The sequence below is a fragment of the Camelus dromedarius genome, chromosome 8 (genome assembly GCF_036321535.1).
Source record: "Camelus dromedarius isolate mCamDro1 chromosome 8, mCamDro1.pat, whole genome shotgun sequence".
Classification (NCBI taxonomy): domain Eukaryota; kingdom Metazoa; phylum Chordata; class Mammalia; order Artiodactyla; family Camelidae; genus Camelus; species Camelus dromedarius.
Window position 1 is genome coordinate 40,867,883 of NC_087443.1, and position 22,203 is coordinate 40,890,085.

At 36.9% G+C, this 22,203-nt stretch overlaps 1 protein-coding gene across 5 annotated transcripts in view; it reads left to right on the forward strand.

The window, feature by feature from the left end:
• Positions 1-22,203, forward strand: part of ANK3 (ankyrin 3) — a 594,595-nt gene that overhangs the window by 118,671 nt on the left and 453,721 nt on the right. The window contains exon 1 of one of the 5 annotated variants that reach the window (XM_064488142.1): positions 3,297-3,844. The exons of 2 other annotated variants lie outside the window; for them this stretch is intronic. In XM_064488142.1, coding sequence (XP_064344212.1) covers positions 3,782-3,844 — 63 coding nt within the window. In that variant the 5' untranslated portion in view covers positions 3,297-3,781. Of the gene's footprint in view, positions 1-3,296; positions 3,845-22,203 lie in introns of those variants that run through there. 2 more of the 5 variants (XM_031461284.2, XM_064488152.1) reach the window with 2 other exon arrangements.

The following is a 22,203-nucleotide window of genomic DNA, read 5'->3' on the forward strand; positions in this document are numbered from 1 at the left end:
ATCTCTCTTACTTCTGTGGTAAGCCACTTTCATTTTAAAAATAGATCTGTTCTACAAGACTTCACTTGGCCCTGGTTGGTGTCCTCTTATGCGAGTTGTTTAAGTTAAAAATAGAACTGTCTCAGTAGATCTGTATCAACTAGTTTATGATCATTTCTATCTGGAGTAAACTCTAATTAGGCAGGCCATTCTGTGGATTCATGTTTGGAAGCATTCTAATCTAGTTATGTTTTCCTCCTTGGTGACTTGACAGAAGGCTTTTGTGTCCAATATGATGATTTCAGTGTGTTTAGCTTCAAAGTTTTTTCCTAGGCTAGATGTAAGTTCCTCAAGGGTTGGGGGAATTTTATAATTTGGATGAAAAAGAGATTACCATTGGAAAGTTCTTAACTCTTAACACTTTTATAACAAGTAATCACCCCTAGACTGTTTTTAGATCAATCAAATTACTCTTTAACCCAGAGCAATTTTAATTAAAATACATTTGAACATTTTGGGTGTATTAAAAACAATTAGTATTTCTGTGAATGCATATTTCTAGAGTATAAATGTATGAAACATCTAGTTTTTCTATTTATTAAGTTTAAGTAGTTTTACTTTTTAACCTTTAAATGAATTGATTGTCTGGTTTTACCCCCCAAAATATGTTCCATGTTGTTAGAAATTAAATCACTATTGATTTTGTAATGTCTTGACGCCTTAGTTCTAACACAGAAACTTTTTGCCTTACAGACTTTTAGAAGTGTAATTATTAGTTCCTTCTAAAAAGTCTAGAATTTAATCAAGTTACAGAAAATGAACGTAAAACATGTTATACATCACATGCTTTTTATTGTTAAATGTAGCTTAATGCATTTTGTTAAGTATGCAATTTGACATATTTTATAATTAACTTTAGAAACTAGTCTCTCTATCAGATGTGAGTATACGGTATAACAGCTTGAAGTATTATTCAGTCAGATTTATGAGTTCATCATCAGTAAGGATAATTCCTAAAATGATCTTTTGTAGGATTTTGCCATATGATCCTCTTTAAAAGTCCTGTTTTTTCCCCATCCAACCAGCAGAGAGCACTTTAGCTTGTAACATAAGCATTATATACATATAAGTGAATAGAGTCTAGATTATGCTTTGTCAAAGAAATGGGTAGACAGTTATCTTCAGTCACAGCCCCGTTCTGTCCTGTCAGTTCCAGTTTGTTTCATCAATTTCCTAAATGTTTCATCAGTTTAAATGCACTTTCATAGTTCAAAAAAGTTACTATAATGACGTTTTCCCCAAATGCATTCTTACGTTTCTTCCTTGGTCAGAAAATTTCATATTAGTTGTATTTCATACGTTTTATAATCCTAATTAGTTTGTAAATTTTTACATGGACAAGCTAAATTTAGTCTCAATTTCTGTACACTTTTTTTTTTTTTAAAGAGGCTTATACTCTGTGGATACACAGTAAATAGTTTCTGGGAAGGTAATTCAACTCAATCATTCTTTAGACACTCAGAATCAAAATATCAGAATTCTACTATAAGTGGATACACTGTCTTTGTTGCTTGACTAGTGAAGAATGCAGAGATTTAGATAGTCTGACTTCAGTCCACCTACTCATACCCTTTAGCTTACATGGAATTTGTATAAAGCGCCTTCTTCGCTCTTGTCCCTCAAGAGGCCCACAACTAATCAGACTTATGCACTGAAGTAAAGGGAGGATTGGGGGCAGTAAAGGGACTGCCAATTCCCCTGATTTCCCTCTGTTTTGAATATGAGCAAAGGCTGAGTCATGGAAGAAGCTGGGAGGTTTATTCCGCCATAGTCTGACTTTCTAACTTTCATTGCATGACAAGAGGAATGTTGAGAAATAGCAGCAGAAAGTGGGAACTGTGGGTAGGTAGCAGTTTAAAGTTGGAGTAGAAATTTGGAACATGGGGGTTAGGTGCCTGATGGCATTCAGAGTTCTGACCACACCAGACTTACTGAGATGTGCATTACTGTAATTAAATGATGTGGAACCTCTCAGTGGAAAAGTAGCTCAAGCAGCTAACACACAGTTTGCAAAATTCATGTAACTCTTTGTAGGGTCGTTCACGTCCCTCTCCCCAGCCTGCTTAGACCGTGGGGAAGCCATCTCAAGCATCCTTCATCCTCAGGTCTTTCCGGGGCACTGGTGATTAGAGGCATCGGGGAAGGAATGTTAATTGCATTTAGACACAAACCCCTTTTGTAAGATAGGTAAAGAATGGGGAATATTTTAGCATAAACATCTGTCCTTTGGGTTCAATATTTTAGCATCATTTCCTCAAACCAGCGCTAAATCTTCCCCCACACACTGCTGAACGTTAGTCCATGTGACGTATTTTTCCCTGTAAGGCTGTGCTTTATATTGGTTTTAATCCAGTTTCTCCCAAATAAAAATGTTAATACTGATTTTAATCCAATTTCTCCTGAATAAACATGTTAGAGTAAGGAAATAATAGGATGACTCCTAGTGTGTGGGTCCCTAAGGAGGGGTCTGGCCCTGCTCCCCGTCTTCTCTCCCCTGCCCCCGCTTTGCTCTCTCCCTGCCCTGTACCTGTGTCTGTTGTCTGCTTCACAAAGTCCATCTCCATCTTAGTGGTTGCCCACTGTAGCTCATGGAACCCCATTCCGTCCTCAATCAGGAAGGTACTCTTCAAGAGATGCTGAAATGACAACATCTGATAGGAAGTCTGCTGTGTTTAAATGGATGGAAGGCCTGGTGAGGGAGCTTCCACCCAGGTGTGAAGCCCCCCCAAGACACTCAGAAGCCTCGGGCTCAGGATGTCATACAGCGTGGCGTGTGTAATGGGACCCGAGAAGGGCTCTGCCCTAAGCATGGCCAAGAAGCACAGAAGGTGTCTGCCCCGGAGACAGCAGCTCTGCTCTCAGTATTTCCTGAATATTCTGAAGGGCTTCTTGTTGGTTGGTTGGTTGGCTGGTATATTCATGGAAGGAGGTGGGTGATTAAATATGAGTGCTGGCAAATTGGGTATGGGGCTTTCTGTAATTAGCCCCTCATTAGGCATCTTTAGCTGAAGCTTGGCAGTTTGCCTATCTTTTGGCTTATCCCATAAAAAAAGTAATCATGGAGAAAGTGTAACCTGTGGTCTTCCTAGTAGTAGTAGGTCTCTTTTATTGTTTGAATCATTGAGCTTTTTTTTTTTTTTTTTGAGAACAAGTAACCCGATCTTTTATCACTCGTCGGGACCGCCTCCTTCTCTGCTATGCCCGATGCATTCAACACATGTGTTCGCCTGGGAAGCCGGCAGCACCAGAGCAATTTACATTCGGCTTCCCAGCCTGAGAGAAGCAGCAGATCAGCCTCTGGGAAAGCTTCGGAGACTTGTCAGCAGTCTGTAGCTTATTTCTGTGTATGTGAGGGTGTGTGTGTCTCTCTCTCTCTCTCTCTCTCTCAACATTTACAGGCTAGAATCACTGTGGAGGAACAGGCAACAAAGTCTTGTCAAGATTTTATCTCAGGGTAACGATTAGTTAAAAATGAAAGGCTGAAATACTGATTTTCGTTAGAAGGAGAATTGACTGATGTAGAGAACCCCCAGTTTCTTCCCGAGGAAAGCTGAACAGGGCCATTGCAGCCCGCGGCTGTCTGACAGCAGCAGGGGCTGGGTTTCAGCAGCGGCTGCTTGCCTGGGGAGCACCCGTAAATGGACTTGGGGCTCAATGCTGTGACTCTTTGTCGTGGCTTTGGATGTTGGAATACCGGCGGTGATCTCCTGTCTTTTATAAACTCACCTGATTTAAAGGAAAGATGAGTGAAGAACCGAAGGAGAAAAATGCAAAGCCTGCTCATAGGAAAAGGAAAGGGAAAAAGGTAAGAAATGAGTAAGCAACATGTTCTCCCGTATTGTTCTCTGGCTCTGGGGAGGGAGTGATCTTCAGGCTGGATTTTTAAGAGGTTGGATTTTAAGAAGCTGCTAGAATCAGAATGCTTTTGTTTTTTTGGTCTATTAATGGGTGTGTTCTGTGTTGGGGAAAAGCATCACAACTCAGCTATATTGCTAAAATATTTAAACAGTTAAATATAGTCATTTAGATTTCACTGAAGTGGTGTGTTTTTCATAGTGATATTCAGGATTATTAAGTAAACACATGTCCTAATTATGTGGGTGGGTATGTTTTTTTCCCTTTAAATTTTCCAGAATGCTCGTTAATCAACAGGGTACAATTACTAATGAATATTATTATGGTATAGATGTTTAGCTTTAACACATATTTTAAGCAAACTTAAGGAAACCTGTGGTTATGCTTCAAAATTGCAGCATGGAGGTGAACTCCATTTTAATTATTGATCAGCTTATGGCTGACAAATCTCAGATTTGCAATCGACTCTGCAGTTGTACAGCCATGTGCCTCATTTGTCCATTGTAATTTGTAAAATCAATTTTATTTTCCATACAAATTGAAGAATCTTCAAAATAGCAGTAGACAGTTACTATAAACCTGTAGATTCATTTTGGTTTTCTTGCATGTATTTATCTTGAAATGTTCTCCTAACTTTTTAATACATTTTGAAATGGGTTGGGAGGTAATTCCCTAGGTCTAGCATTTGCTTTTGATCCATTGTGGTTTATAAACTGGCTTCCATAGGGCGTGCCACCAAGGGAAAAGACACTTGTACATCTGTAACAAAGAAAAACAAATCCTTAAAACAGGATTCTAGTTCATAGCTGTTGAAGAAAAATGTGGATTTTTTTTTTTATCTGTAATCAGAATCTTCAGATACTATATTTTCATCACTGTGACTGTTATATATAATTGTGACTCTACATAGGGTCGAGGAAGCATTTTAATGTATGCTCAGCCAATGGACATGTAGAAAATTGGTTGGTTATAGTAGAGAAGATAAAGATTTCAACTACTCGTTGAATTGTCAGGCATTTACAGTTTTTCTCATAATCTCTTTATTATTTATGAAAAGATTCATTTGAATATGATGCTCTTAAAGGAGGTACTCTCAGCAGACTCCTCTGAGGACCACACTGACCAACATGCCAACATTCTAGGGCAGTGGTTCAACACCCCACAGATGAGGAAGCAGTACAGACTGACTTAAGTCAGCCCTGACTTCTTGTGCATTGTCTGGGCGGGGGTTGAGGATGTTGCAAAGGTGCAGTTCTGATTTCCCAAGGGAGCAGGTCACAGCTGCACAGCACAAACGATTTGTTTAATGCCTGGCAGAGTGGTGCTGGTCTCAAGGAAAGGTGTCAGCTTTGCTCATGTTTATGAGATCCGGCCTTAAGTGTCTGACTGGCTCCACCATGATTCTGAACACAGTGTCACAGGGAGCCAGACAGACATCGTGAGGCCGACAGTGCAACCGAGATTAAAGTGAGCAGTGACTGGGTTGCTGTAAATCATCGAGCTTTTATGTGGAATCCTTTAACATGGGCATTTTTTTTTTTTTTTCGCTCTTCCTTGAAATTATCCCGGCCATGTTCCATTTCTCCTTATATTAGGTTATCCTACTCAGAGCAAAATATTAAGTCAGTTGCTCTGAACCTTTTCTCTTCCATTCTATACTCTTCCAGCTGCTGCCAGGGTCCTCTTTAGGAAAGCCTTCATCCTCACATTCTGCCCCAGTACCTTCCAAACCCCCTCCTGCCTGCTCATTGACATCCAGTTTCCCGACCATGGAGTTTGAGGCCTTTCCCAATCTAACCTGCACCCACATCCTGGGCTTGTTCCCCCTTCACCATTTATTTCCTTCATATCTGACTCCATCCATACTGGAGTTCCTACCATTCGCTGAATGAATCCATTTCTTCCGATGCTTTTCCTCCATCCATGGAGAAGGCATTTCTGTGCCAGCCCACTTGGTGAAATGCTACCCATCCTCAAAAGTCCAACTCAGATCTCACCTTCTTGAAATCTGTCGATTCACCTCTAGTTAGAAATCAGTCAGTCTTCTCGATTGACATAGCACCATGTATTGTCAGGACGCGTAACACAGTCTACTTCTTTTTCAAGTTATCATGGACCTGCTCTGTGTCCTTGATCACATCGAGCCTGCTGGTACTCACCTCAGGAGGCACTCAGCTTGTTCCCTGTATGCAGTTGACACTGAATAGATGTCCCGTAGAATTATCTCTACCATTTGCTGACCAGAGTTCACCAAGAATTTTCAGTGTTCGAGCAGATGCATATTGAATAAGAGGTATCTTTTAAATGAATAGGCCTCCCCCCAATATTTTCTGAGTAAAGGTTGTGTATTTTTTGTTGATTTTTAAGTACACACACTCACATATGTGTGTGTATTCCAGTTCCTTCCAAAACACATATTTCACAGAGTCTCTGGCTGTTCCAGATGACCTACACTGCAGCATTGGTGGGTGTGGCCAAATGAAAGCATTTCAGGTGAGAAGTACATGCAGCCTGACAAATTTTATTGCAACAAGCCCTCCAAGATTTAAAAATTTTTCCTTATGGAATTATTTCTTCGATAGAATTTAGTGTGGAATTCTTTCTGTATCGGAATATATCTCAAAGTGGCCTTAAAGATTGTGTGTTGGTGCTCAGTGTTTTCAGAGCAGATCACATGCTTAACACATTTGGGTACCCATAACTCCTCTCATGAGACCTACTTAATACTGCAGTCAGTAAGATCAGTGTGATGGGATCATTATATCATTCCTTTGTTAGCACAAAGTATTTTGTATTTTGTTCAAGAATATAAGGATTGAGATTGATGTTAGGAAATATTTTTTTCTAATAATTTCTCTATTTTGTTCTGGAATGTGATGAGGGTGTGTGTGTGCATGTGTGTATTTTCACATTCCATAGCTATTCCCTCTCCTTATCCTATTTACAAGAGAAGGATTTACTAAAAGTCACGAGACCTGAGTTCTAATCTAGTTATGCTTCTGAATTGATGTATTGTCTTGGATAGAACAATCAAACTCTTTATCTGTTAAAAAAAAAAAAGAGGTTCATATGCCTTGCACAGCTATCAGGAATATTATGAGAGCAAAATAAAAAATAACAGTAAGACCATACTTTCAAAGGAGGGTTTAAAATGATAACATCTAAACTCATAATGATTGTCATCATGGGATTTTTAACTTGCTATTATAGAGTGGCTGATTCTAGAGTAGAAATGAGGACATTTTGCCCCACCCGATATTATACTGCCAGAGTATAATAACCAGTCACCAAAGAGAAGGATAAAAAAGTGATATGTAATGATTTTATTTATTTAGTATCTGCATGAGTCACCTTGGGCTGCCATAACAAAGTACCATAGACCGGTTGGCTTAAACAACAGAAATTTATTTTCTCACAGCTCTAGAGAGTGGAAATCCAAGATCCAGGGCCAGCATGCTTGGGTTCTGGTGAGAGCTCTTCCTGGCTGGTAGATGTCTGCTTTCTTCCTGTGTGCTCACATAGCCTTTCCTTGGTGTGTGCAAGTGAAGGTCTTTCTCTCTTCTTCTTCTTATAAGGCCACCAGTTCTGTTGGATTAGAACCCCACCCTTATGACCTCATTTAACCGGAGTCCTATCTCCAACTATAGTCACATTGGGGATTAGGGCTTTAACATATGAATTTGGGGAAGGGATGCAATTCCAGTCCGTAGGAGCACCCAAGGAAGGGTGTGCTGTTCAGATTCCCGACTTAAATATGCTTAATAAGCCATGTGATGGTGATTAAAGTCCTTTCAATTAATGTAGTTATTCAGCCGATGCTATGTAGTGGAGAGCCTGAGGCTCATTACTGGGCCAGAGTCAGCTATGGCAAATCAATCTGTGCAGAAAGTGTAAGGGTACCAAACAGAGGTGAATTCAGATTCCATTGGTGGCAGAAAGGAGGAACGGTAAAATCCGTTTGCGGATGACATCAGGAAAGGATACACTGAGGAAGGCATGTTTCAATTGATGTTTAACAGATATGTTTTTCAAGTGTTCCCCAGGGGGTAAGAGGCTTTCAGATAGCGTGTGGGATAAAAGAGAGAAGGATTTGAAGCAGTCTGATTTGCTTAGGAATCTAAACATTGTGTTGTGGTGTTGGAGTATAGAGTACAGGGGTGTGTTATTGCAAGATATGAGAATGACATTCAACAAAAGGCTTTAAGCAGATGAGTTACCAAAGTAAGATTTGCTTCCTAGAAAAACACCCCTAGTATTTGGTAGAAATGCTAGGTCTTTATTTTATACCATCATTACATCTGTTAGGAATATACGTCATTATGTCATATAGTTTCATTGCCAATGATTACTGTGGAATTGGTCCCTTAAGTGTTTCACTGATTTTTTTTTTAGTGGCAGATTGAAGAAGATCACTCATTTGGCCCCTACGAGGTAATGAGTCCCTTTGCAGTGAGTTTGCTTGTTTCCTAGGGAGCATCAGTAAAGAAATTTTCACCTTTTCAGTCCAGCTGCCTTTTTCGTCTTCAGAATTCAAAATAAATTTCTTTATGTAAATTAGTTTTTATGGTTTGTGTTTCTTCTGAGGGTGGACATCACCACGTTCTCTTTTTCTTTCTCTTTTCTCCCATGTCCTTGCCTTATGTCCGAGAGTTGTATTTGTTTCTTCTCTGATGTTGCTTAAATTATCCAAATGTACACTAATGTTTTGAGGGACAGTCAGGGGAATATTCATTTCTGATGTTCACTCAGTATTCCTAGTGCTCCTGGAATTTCCTTGTTGGATTTCTCTTTAGTTTCAGGGTCTGTGATGAGGGTGCCTTGAACACCCGGTGCCATCCTAAAAGTGGTGTGCTGCCACCTCTGGAGCACACGGCAGTTGTATTGCTTTGTAATTTTTGTTTGTGTGTTTGGACTTGCTCAGTTTGCTCGTTCCTGTTCTACAAGCAACTAACGAAGTCTTTTGTTGGTGATTGGGGTGAGTTATTTGAGTTACGGTTCACTGAGTGTGATCACGTGTCCAGTGCATGGTAACTTCTGAGGGGCTAGGGACACACTCCCCCTCAAGTGGTTTTTATATCTTTGTCCATTTCACTCTATGCATCATTGACAACTGTTTTTTTCTCTTAGTCTTTTATAGTTAGAAATGTTATAATTTTTGTATTCTCTTAATATTCTTCCTCTTGGTTGTTCATCCTTCTGTCACAAATGCCATCAATTTTATAGTTAATAGGCACTTCAAATGTTGAAATGTCTATGGAGCAGAAATTTTTACTCCTCCAGTAATTAATATGCAATGGTATTTTCTTGAACTTAACACTGGATTTTGTTCCTTTTAGTACACAGATTTCCATGTTGTTTTTGTCCAATGTTTTTGTGCCTTTGGAACTTGCTTTTTGTAGGCAGGGATTGAATGAATGAAGAGAACCTGGGAAATTACTTCTTGATTTCAGGATTTCGTAAAATGATAGACTTTCGATATAATATTACCTTTTTAAAAAATTGAATGTAGTGTGGTGACTTTATCTGGATTTTTTTTTTCCGAATTTTTTGTTAGAAAGGGGGCGGAAAGAAGTGTGGTATACACTTATTTTCAGTATAACAGCAGCCTTGGGGCATGGACTCTGAGCATGGTTTTTAAAGCGAGTAACTGATATGCCTTTCCCCGGAATTCCAAAATCCAAAACAAAAAACTGAAAATTTTTTCCGAACTTCTTTGGCGGCAAAATCTGACCTAACCTGAACTCATTTGGTAACAAAACCTGTTCTGACCTTATGTGAAGCTATTTATAGTCTTTATTTATCCTCCTTAGTGTGAATATTTGTACTATTTTGCTGCAGAGGTAAAATTTCTTGTTTTATGGAGTGCTGTCCCACAGTGCTGCGGGGGCTGTCCGTAGTATTAGTATATACCTTTCTAAAATCTGGAAAGTTCTGAATTCCAAACCTTTTCTGGTTGCAAGGAGTTCAGATTTGTGAATCTGTACTGCCTCTGAGCTGGGATGGGACTGGTGATGAGCCAGTGTGACTAAAAGTGAGCTTGGAGTTGGGAGGAAGGGGCTTGTTTTGTCCTTAATAAATTCCAGATAGAGTGGAGCTTTGTGATGCCAAGCACTGTATCAAAGGTCCTAATTGCAGTTTTCAATCTTGTAGGAAAAATTATTTCCAGGAGCATTCTAACAGATACTGGCTTGCTTGGTAATAAATCTGAATATTTAGACAGGGTGGTTTTGAAGATGTTTATAAAGCTTGGCTGGCTGGCTGGCTTTCTTTCTTTCTTTTTTTATTTTTTCCTTTCTTTCTAAGTAGTAAATTGTGGTAGTCAATAAGAAGGAAAAAGAAAAGGTCCTAATCTATTATTTATATTATTTAGGAAATTCTTAATTTTTTGTTGTTCACAGCCATTTGATGAAGTCACAAAATTAACTCTGGTATATATTTTCTGGAAGAAAAGCTAGACTTTAGGGAAGTTATTGTTTGAATTGTTGTGCCTACTTGCCAAAAAAAATACTGTTAATCATATGCAGGATAATTAATTTCCCACAATGAGTACATAAAATTACTTTCTCTGTCATCCATCCTTAAATAAAAATTCCCATTTATGTGTGTATTTTTTGCACAACTTAATTTTTTTAAGTTTCCATTCTATTTTCCTGTTTCACATAATTGTAAGTATAAAGCAGTTTATTACATGGCTGTGTGAATAGCTTAAAATCTAGACGTTTCTCTCAACTGCCTATTCTTCTGTTAATTCTACAACTCTAGTCATTGGATTCCATTGGTCCTTCCACCACTGGGGAAGTAACAGGAACAAAGCATATTTTAAACTTGCTGTCATAAAGTATCTCTTCAATATTTTTAGAGATATCACTTGATATACTGGCTTTAACTGTGTCCTTAAGAAAAACAAGACTCTAAATCATTTATGAAGTTTTAATGCTTGAGTAGAGTTTAGATTGTGAAACTCAGAACATAATTAAGCAGTTTGCTCAAGGCGAACTGTCTCTGTAGGCAGCCTCAAAACTTTCATCTTGCACTCCCAACTCACTCATCTTTTAAATTACACGTTCCACAGAACATGAGGTATGTTGGTCTGACGTTTCTGCTGTGTGTGTTTTGAAATAAAGTATAATCATGCAAAGCTATTTAATAGATCTAGTTCATCATTTTGGTTCTCCTTGAATGCCATAACATTTATTTTTTCAACAAGTAGTTTTTGAGGACTTACTATTCTGGGTGCGAGGGATTCGTTAGGGAGCAAGGCAGACAATAAACATACAAATCGGTCACTAGCAATAAGTGAGTATGGAAATTCCACAAGAGGTGCTCTTCTGAAGAAAGAGTCAGAGAAGGGACGAGTCCCCTAGGCAGAGTGGCAGAGAAGGCCTCGCTGAGAAGGTGACCCTTGATGTGTGAGCTCAGTCACTGCAGGGACTTGGTCAGCTCTAAAAGATGACATTTTAGACAGAAGGACATGTTTGGGAAAAGGCCCCTTTGGTGTTTGGGTTCCAAGGAATTACAGCACTTGAATGGACTCTCCCAGTGGGCATGAACTTTAAAGATTTCTACACAGCTTTCATATTTTTTTTTCTCTTGGAATTCAGCTAATGTTTAGTGAGTTTTCAGGGTAAGGAATAATATTTTAGGGAATCAGCTGGAGACAGATATACGGCATTCGAACACTGTGGCGCCCTGTGAACTTGGGAAAATGAACTTTTATTCTACTTTTCCCTTTCCCTTCAGTGCTACTCATTGTTAACCACTGTGACGTAGGTCCAGTGAGGAATTTAAAGCCTTCTTGCAGAAACCCACATCTCTTAAGCTTCCAATTAACACTTTCCTCCTTGGAACACAGTCTACCTGATAAATTAGAAATACAGATAAAAGCACACATCAGAAACTGAATTTAATAACCCTTGATATGATGTTTGTACACAGTCATTTTGCAAATAGCAAATATGTAGCCTATGAAATATACAGTGCCTTACAATGCGGGCACCATGACATGTGTCATATTTAATGTTAGTGTTTTGTGGGTAGTTAATGAAAAATTAAGCAATAATTGTAGTAAACCAAGTTAATTCCTTGACACAAGGCTTAGCCTCTAGATAATTTATTTGGGAACATTGTATTATTTTCATGATACTGGCTTATTAAGTCTTTACATGCAGTGATTTCATCACCGGATCTTTTGCTTTGACATTTTACAGAATTAAAAAATCTCTGTGGAACATTGTCATGTTATCTTATGTGAGGGTTTCACCATTTTTCAACCTAGTTCATTTTAACATAACAGAAACATTAAAAATACATACAGAAGTTGAACCATGGTGGTCTGATTATTAATGAAAAAGATTTTGTGTATAATTACAGGTAATTAAGTGAATCAGGCATTCAGGTAAATATTTATGAATAACTTCAAAGTTTCTTTTTAAAAACAAAGGCAACTGCAGTTAAGATTTGATGGATTCCCACCCCCCTTCCCCCACAGAGATGTTTATCAGAAATTTAATGGCTTGCCTCCTACTACACATGCGGGGTTATTTCACTCAATCTGTTGTTTTGGACAGATAGAGAATTGCAGGAAGCAGCCTGGTTTCAGATATTTGAAGTTCCCTGTTCCCACCCGTTAAGCAGGGCTCATCCTTCTTACCTGTTCTCTATGTCTTAAAATTGGAGAAAAATGTACAGGGTGTTTATGAAATTAGAGTAATACCGATAGGTTCCAGGATTCTGGCCTTTCTTTTTAAAAATATGCTAGATATGGCTTTTGATGAATTCAGTTATGTGGGTGTGCCTGAAATAGGTCCTAGCAACTTACATCAACACGTTAGTGCTTGAAAAGTTTTCACTGCCTTTCACAGAATTTTGCTATTTTAGAGGATCTCTAGAACAAATCTCTAAAAATGAAGGTCCTCTGTATGATCAAAATGTAAAAATTATAAAATACCATTTTAATTGCTTAAATTGATGACCAGTTTTCTCTCATTAGTTCACCTGATGAAAATGCTTTTAGCACTAATCTCTTATCTCTGAGTAAAAGGTCTTTGGGGGTGAACTTTAAAATATTATGATCATAGGCTTATGGTCAGTGGGAGACACTCTTCATGGGAAACCAACAAGAGCAGAGAACAGAATCACACACACTTGAGTTTGAATCTTTGTTTCTCCATTTAATAGCTATTTAAAGTTAGTCAAATTACTTATATTTTCAAAGTCCTCGTTTCCTAGTCTATAAAATGGGGGTATTTTGCTTATCTAGAGGTTTAACTAGAGGATTAGAAATAGTATATGTCAAGTGTCTAGCACAGCTCTTGGCCAAAAATCGACATAACGGCACAGAGTAGCTGCTGCTGTCATCAGTGGTAAAAGCATTGATAGTGTTAGATTAGCTTTTGTACTGCTTATTACCTGTGAAGAGAAGCAGAATTTGAGGGATATAATTATAGTTCATCATCTCCCCGAATCAGAATTTCTGTGTGTAATTTTAATATGATGTGCTCTCCTTTCTTCTTTACAAATCAGAATAGCTTGTTTCATGATGGTAAAATTAATTTGTAATGTTAATTTCTTACATTTTTAATAAGAAAATTAGAAATTTGTCTTCCAAATATAACATTTTTTAAAATTATCTTTTGATTCGGGTTAGAAAATTACACATTTAGTCTGTCTCTAGTGAAATTTTGATTTGGGAAAGATTTATGGAACATACTGCATTATAGCCATAAAAATTGGTAGACATGGTTCATTATATGTTTGTGTAATGTTGACTTCTGATGGATCTGGTTATTACATTAGTAAATTGGCATAGTGGTGTATATTTCACTCTTGTGTTTGTGCTCTAAAAATCCTCACAATTTGTACTTTATTTAACCATTAGGATGAGGGAACAGGGTGGTGTATAAGAAAGAACAATGGTGCTGTGGGTTTTCTTTTTGGCTCCAGGGTAACAGCAGCAGGGGCAGTGTGATGGAAGAAAGAGGAAATTCAAAATCAGCTGATATTTACATCAAAGACATTTAAGGCAGTTTGTATGAAAATGATCACTGAGTTTACCTGTGTGGCTTTGAACTGAAACTTCTCCTTTTCTAATGCTGGAAATGTAGCTGAACCAGATGATGCCTCTGGCACTGATGGGTTTTCAGACTCTGCTTTCTACCAGAGATACTGAATTCGTATGTTCAAAGCTTTAGTGCGACAGGTGAGATTTGGGCGGTGCTGTGGGCTTGCTGAAGGGAGGCGAAGGCTTCAGAGAACCCCCTCACTGTTGTTGTCATCTTCTAGCCAACCTCTCTAATGTTGTTTTGTCTCTAACGGTATAGCCATTTATTTCCTGATTTGCATTTTAGTTTTTGTATTTGTATCATTGAAGGGTAAAGAAGACAAGGAACACTTCCTAAACTTTCACCCTGCAGGTCGAATTCCAGTGGCCATTCTGTTATTGTATTTAGCAACACCACCACATGAGTCATTCTGGATTTAAAGTATGTGTATCCCAGAAACTAACGCAACATTGTAAACCAACTATACTTCAATTAAAAAAAAATAAAAATAAAGTATGGCATCTAAAGCAGCTTTAGAAAGAACACGCTATTTAATAACGAAGTGAGTAGTTGGGCGCTCTCATTTCTGGACCTTTTGTTGATACCCACTCGAGGGACAGTTTGTGTGTTGTTCACACCTAGATCATGGACAGTTTGCCACTCTGACTTTTTTTTTCCCCTGTAGTAAAATACTTACAGTCTAAAGTCTACCACTGCAACCATTTTAAAGTACAGTTCAGTGGCACTGACTTCATTCACAATGTTATGCAACCATCACTGGTATCTAGTTCCAGAACTTTCTCATCACCCCAAATGGAACCCCTGCAATCACTCTGTATTCCCTCCTCCCCCAGCTCAAGGCAATCACTAATCTGCCTTCTTTGCCTATGAATTTACACCTATTCTGGATATTTCATAGGAGTGGTTCATACAGTATGTGTCCTTTTGTGTGTGGTTTCTTTCACTTGGCATATTGTTAATGTTTATCCATATTGTCACATGTATCAGTACTTTATTCCTTTTTTTAGCCAAATAATATTCCATTGTATGGAATTCCACATTTTGTCTATCCAGTCATCTGTTAATGGACAGTTGGGTTGTTTCTACCTGTTGGCTATTGTGAATAGAGCTGCTATGAACATTCATATGTGAGTTTTTGTTTGAGCATCTGTTTCCATTTCTTTAGAGTATATTCCTATGAGTGGAGTTGCTTGGTCATAATAATTCTATAAACATTATGTAGCTTATTAAGGAATTGTCAGAATGTTTTCCTTTGATAGGTTTTTATAGTTTGATTTCTATTGTATTCATATTTCTATATCTTATTACATATCCAGTCATATTATTGTTTTGGAGGGTTTTTTGGTAAAATGTAGTGAAAATTGGTATGTATTTATTATAGAGAGATAGAGATGGTGGGAAGGGTCTGTGGAGAAAGACAGTGATCTAATGGAAATAGAGGAGCCACTCGTGGCCTTTCAGTGACGGACAGCAAGTGTGCCCTAGCACATCGGAGAAAAGCAATATTGTGGGAACATCCCTGATGCGAACTTTTACTTGAAATATGAACTTTGTGCAGTTGCGGAATTGAGAAATTTTGCAATGGCTGTTATATCTCTTAGCATAAGTCATTGGCTGTCTCAGAACAGAGTGCATGAAGAGGAATCCTTTACACACTAGGCCAGAAAAATAAATGGTGCATTGAGCCACATCTGGCTTAAGGTTTCTTCCAGAGAGAAGTAATTTAGAAGCTTAAAATATCAGATGTCCTCTGTGTTGCATATGTTTATGGTTAACTTAGCTGCGGAGCAAATAGTCTATAATTCTCCTTTCATAGTGTAGCTTCAGTCATTCTAAGTTGTTTCTCTTTTTGATATCTAGAGTGGGAGGATGCCCCCAGGCCACGTTCCAAAGAGGTTTCTGAGCCAAGTGGGCTGTGACTAACAGCTGTAGCCAATATTTTGGTCAACTTTAGGGGCAAAACCAGGTGAGCTACAACACTGAGAGGTTCCTCTAAGAGCTCCCGAATATGTGCTTGTAACGGGAAGAATGTTGACATCAAAATAAACAAGTGTTCACTGCTTTGCTCTGTGGTAGACACTGTAGGAACGAGAAAAGTATTGGCAAGGAATCGGCTTATGGGTCACATGATCTTTAGAGAAGCAGCAGGGAAGTTCCCCAGATCTCTTGTATGTGGGGTAGGTTTTCTCTCTTTTCTTTTCTTGTCTCGTCTTTTCTCTTTTTCCCCCTTTCCTTTCCTTTCCTTTCCTTTCCTTTCCTTTCCTTTCCTTTCCTTTCCTTTCCTTTCCTTTCCTTTCGGTGGCACCTAACCTTGTGAAAATACATAATTAGTCAAGTTATTCCACAGTCCACTAAGCAAAACTGATGGTACTCTATAGGTCATGTTACAATATTGAAGATGTAGAATTAACTCTTCTGGAAAGCCACTCAATGCTTGTTTTATGGTCTTCCAATACAAAATACAATTGAGCCTTCATATCTGAATGTTTTTAAAATGTTTGTCTTAAATTTATTTACAACTCGAAAAATTTTATAATTTCAGTTTTAAAAGTATATACTACAGTAAAATATGGCCTCCTTACCTAAACGTTTTCTTAAAGTTTCTTGTCTTAAATTTATTTATAACTGGAAAATTTTACAATTTCTATTCTTACCATTTTTTTTTCTGTTTCCTACCCTCTTCTCTAAGAATTTTGAACTTGGGTCCTGTTTGATAATGGAGAAATACAAAACTGAAAAATTAGAAATATCCCTCCTGAGAGAATCAACTTAGATATTTCATCTTTTCATTTCAAATAAATTTTCCCCTAAATCTCTTTTAGGGCCTTATATGATACAAGTATATTGACTCATGATATTGGCATGATATTATAACATATAACCTAGAAAAGTGTGTAGTAATTATGACAACTTTGTGTAATTATGGGGATAGTACAGTAAAGATAAATGGTAAACTATGGTTGATTTCATCAGAAAAATAAGTTTAATAGTAAACAGATGTAGGAGTAAATCCACATTGAAATGCACCTTGATACACATCCTTGAAGACATCAGTGTCTATTGGGTAGCTTCTAGGTTTTTCTTAATGAGATTCACTGTGGCTATTGGGCTTGTCTGTGGACTTTAAAATATCATTTATCCTTTGACTTTGATTGAACTATGAAACCTCATGCCCCTTTAGTTTCTGGCTTCATGGTCTTGAAACCAGTCAACAGTAAGCAGATGCTGTTTGTGGAAAGGTTCTCCAGGAAAGAAAGGTTTTAGATTTAGCATGAGGGTTCTTGGAGCCCAGAATCACTGTGGTTGCCAGCACCCCTGGTGAAACTCACCATATCAAGCTCTGTGGGCACTGCCCTGGCTCTGCTGTCAGGGACATTGTAATCCCAAGGATGGCATTAACATTACCTTAACATTTTACTTAGAGAAAGAACTATAGGTGTTACAGTTTGAAAAGGGTAATACATGTTAAAAAATTAAAAGAATAGCATAAAACCAGTAAGGACACAGACCTAAGGGTGTATTTTGTGCTATGGTGTGTGACTTGACTTGGTGTTCATCTGAAAAGGCTTTTCTGGAGAGAGCTGGTCTGAACCAGGGTGGCAAGCTCATATAATTACAGAGCCAAAGAAGTAAATGAATAAATTGGAATTAGTGTGGCCAGATCTAGTGATTATCCAGGAAAAGCCAGAAATCTAGATTTCTATGAGAAATCTCTTGATATTGAAATATTGAGTCTAATTAATAGCTTTTAAAAGACATTAGTTGAGCCAAAACAATCATGCCAACTGATAACTAATCAAGCTCCTGGACTCCAAGTTTGCACCTCTGTTCTTAGTTGTGTTATGAAGGGTTGGCTACTGTCTTCAATTCTCTTTGAGTAGAACCTTAGAACTGAGGTCTTGTGCAGAGAATCTCTATGGTAAATATTTATCTAATATAAATCTATCTTATTTTATTTTATTGGTTAATTTTTTGTTTTTTAATTTTGGTTGTTCAAATGCTGCTGTCAGATTACACCCCACTGCCGTATCAGACAATGATACTGCACCCCCACCCCAATCAATAATTAGAAAATGATCCTTAAGGCAATTAACATATTATTTCACGTGGTGGAAGTAACAGAGAAGCTGTTGCTGGAAAAAACCTGGATGCCACTTGAGAAGCTCAGGGGCTTTAAATGGTGGCTGAAAGCTCAGATTTCCAAATTAGTATGTGCCAAGCAAGAATTTATTTTATTAAAGATGTATTGCAAATCAACTATTTCAGAAAAATAGAAGATGAAGCTAACATTTCTGAATCCCTGCTATGTACCAGATGTAGTCTATGAGACTTACACAGTTTATCTCCTTTTCCTAAGTCCCAAAGTAAACCAATGAAGTGTTTTCTTCTATTTCACAAATGATTATGCTCAACTTAAGAAAGTTATCTGAGCCTGACAGTGGGTGTGTGGCAGACGCAGGATTCCAGCCTATCTAGCATCTGATTCCTTCCCTCCTGCCTTTTGGTACTTTCCTGTTTTAAGGAAACTTGCCATTTAGGCAGTATAATTAAATTTCAGTCACTGTAGTTTATCAATTGATATTAACATGGAGTAAAGGAAGCAGAAATACCTGTTTTAGTGGATTTAGCAAAATAATTCTTTATACTTTATTACTATATATAGCAAATTTCTAAGATTCTACAGCAAACTGGATTTATAAAACATCTCACATATTTGGAATTCCTTACTAATACATGAACAGTTAGTAGCAAACACATCTATTTTCTCTAACGTGCCATACCAAATTCACAAGGTGTCCAAGATCCTTAACAAAAACATATGCTTGTATTATGTCACTATACATAAAACTTTAAAGCCAGTGATGTTTATATTTATTGTTGTAATAAAAGCATTTTGTGGAAACCTAGCATATGTATATTTTAGTTGTTTGTGAAAGCTCATACTTGGATATTTTAAAAGTGTTATGTATTCAATCTTATTAAATACTTAGTTGAGAGCACAAAAATTAGCTTAGATTTTGTAATTATAGGATAGAAGATGTATGAAGACTCCCATTTCTAATTGCAGATTAACAGGAAATGAATATGAATATCGTATTTCCTCAGTTCTAAGCAACAGAGTATTTTCCACATTTAATGTCTGAAAGTGGGGTGCATCTTACAATGGACAAAGCCTTATCCTTGCTGTTGGCCAGGTAGCAGCCGTGATGTAATTGTCATTGCATTGGTGGTTATTCTGAGTAACATGACTGCAGTGCCTCAAATTTTCAGTCAATAAACTTAGGATTCTTTGAGTGAAGAATTTGCAGAAGTGGTGACTGTGGGTTGGAAAAAAATCCTTGAGACAACGGGGGAGCACTTTAAGAAATGCTACGTCAGCTACCATCTTGATGGCTCAGAGATTGATCTTGTGTGAAAACGCACTGAAGAGTCAACCTCAGGCACTGATGATGCAGAGGAGTAAAGCTCTGAATGTGCAGAAGTTTTACAAATACCTTAACTAGTTTATTTTACTGGCATCTTCCTGTTTTAGTATGTTTATGGGTCACATATGATAAAAGCCTATGTATAAAGGATTCTAAGTAATAATTATTTTCAAAAAGAATAAATTTGAAAGTTCATGTGATAATGTATTATGTTATAATTTAATTGACAGTTATTTTCCATTTTTATGTTATATTAAAGTGGTAAATCTTATAATCAGTGGCATCTTAGATTGATGAAATACAAGAGTGAATAATTTTCAAGTTAAAATTCAAAGCTCAGAAATGGTTTGCATTTTTATGGCTAAAATTGGGAACTTAAGGGTGTTAAGTTTCTGCTATATGCTATAATAATACTATGTCGCTAAATTATATTTTTTAAATGCTGCTGAGTTCTGGAAAATGATATTTTTTCTTCAAGGTTAAACCAAAGTCAAAATAAGTATGTGAACTGTACATATCTTCTTTTCAAGTCCTTTCACTTTACTTTGTAAATGGCAGCCTATGGGTTTGTAGTGTCCACCAACTTAAACTTGAAATAAGACCAAATCACATACAAGAACGTAATTGAATGGCCTGGAAGTTAGTTGGCTCTCCCTTTAATTCCTTCTGTAAATATATTTTCATCAATAATAGCCTTTTCTTTTTCTTTCAATCTGATTCTTACTTTTTAAATTTGTTATTGAATATTTTAGCCATAAAGTTTCATTTTCAAAGCATTCTTCTTAAGTATTACAGTGCTAGATGTCCTTGAATATTCAGTTTCTAAATTCACACATTAAATATTGTTAAGTTGAAAGTGCAAGCAAACAAAAAATCTGAACCAGGCATTTTATTATGTGCTATATTGAAAAGAGAACCAGTATCTTGATGTTGCTAAAATAGGTGAGTAAAGAAATAGGAAATTTTAAACTTAACTTGGTGTGTAGAAAAATTCTTGATAAGGATCCTACACATGTCCTCTTAACCTGTAGATATACCCAAGTGATGTGATTTCACCTCTGGAGAGACACTGAACAGTATTTGCAATGGTGTGTTTGGCATAATAAGCAGAAATACAAAATGGCATAATATTCAGTGTATAAGTAAAAAATAAAAGCACAAATGAAAAACTTAGCCATTTTGTGATTCACTTCTCTACAGCAGTGGCTTCTCCAAAGACAGATTAGCTGCCAAAACATGCTGTGTTTATGCTTTTCTGCTAGATATACGAGGTGGACAAATGACTGGTAGAGTTAAAATTCATTTATTTTAAATCTTTATATTTTTGTCTTTCAGTCTGCCATTTTGTTTCACGTTTATCTTTTAGAGAATGTGCTTTATTGTGTTTTTAGAATACAAGTAATACAGTTCACCCTAGAAATACCAGAAAACACACACAAAAAAGCCAAAAAATAGAAAAGAAAGCTACATAAACTTTTAAAAAATTCTACTTCGTGTTTTAGACCTTTTAGAAGTTCTCATTCATTCTAGGCTATTTGAAAAGCTAAACACATATATTTTCTCTTTTTATAAAAAAGACACATTAGCTTGAAAGTTTTTAGGATATATTTATACCAAGTTAATGCCTCTAATTCTGTTAGCTTATAGGAAAGGAATCTGTTACTGATACAATTCAAAGCTACTTAAGAAAAAAAAAAAAGCTGCACAATCAAACCTATTTATCCCTAGCACATGGGAATACTTTTGTAATATAAAATAAAAATATGCAATATAAATATATTCAATATGTTTGTATAACATATAAGTAAATAAACATGTATGTATATATGTACATATAATGTTTCCTAACCCTGTAATTATTAAGAAAAAGGTTATGGTATGATTCACATATGATTTTGCTGTTACCTTTTTTTAGTTTCAATAACTTCCTTTTTCATAAGATATGACAGATTACTGAATAGTTCTTGTTCTGGTTTGAATAATTCTAGGTCACGTCAACACAAAGTTTCTTTATGAAAGCATACTAAGTACTCTTGGTTATTTCTTTGAAGACATTCCCTGTCCTCTGCTACTGTCCTTGCTAATAAGCTCCTCACAAGCTACCTGTGCAGACAACCCAGAGTAATATGCCACCTAGTGATCCCAAAAAGAATTCACAGTTTTCAACAATCCAGTCTGTGTTCAAGCCATGCATAGTTACAGGTCTTTATCAGAGTGCTTTTGAAGGGCACCTGTGTATGTACTGTTTAGGATCTTTTTTTATTTATATTCCCAAATGTTGGTTATGGTAAAAATGTTTGGATTAGATGTAGAAAAAATTTCAACATGTAATTTCATTCCTCCTACCCTAATAAGAAATGTGATATTTCTCAATAGAGAACTGACTTAAATGGCCAAATTGCCTAGAATTCTGGGCAGATTAACCTACTTTGTGCCTAGAATGAAGTTTAAAAGAGTTAATTCAGTTAATTATGTAGCTTAGGGAGCACTATTAGATCTTTTCCCTGATGCAAAAATAAGAGTTTGGTCTTTGAATAGCACTTGCATTAGTTGTAAAAGAAATGCTGAGTTATTATAGTATACGCTCTTGAAGCGCAAGAATAAAATATTAAATCATGGTAACTCATGTAGTAAGAACAACATTTTAATGACTTTCCAGAATGTAACATTATTGAGTCTTTAGCCATAAGCTAGTTATTAATTATTAATGTTTTAAACTATAGGTTTTGAAGCCTATTTCTAAGTTGTTAAACATTTTAGACTCGTGGTGTATAGCATCTCTTAGAAAACCATGGTGTTTCTGTGTATGCTACAGTCACCAT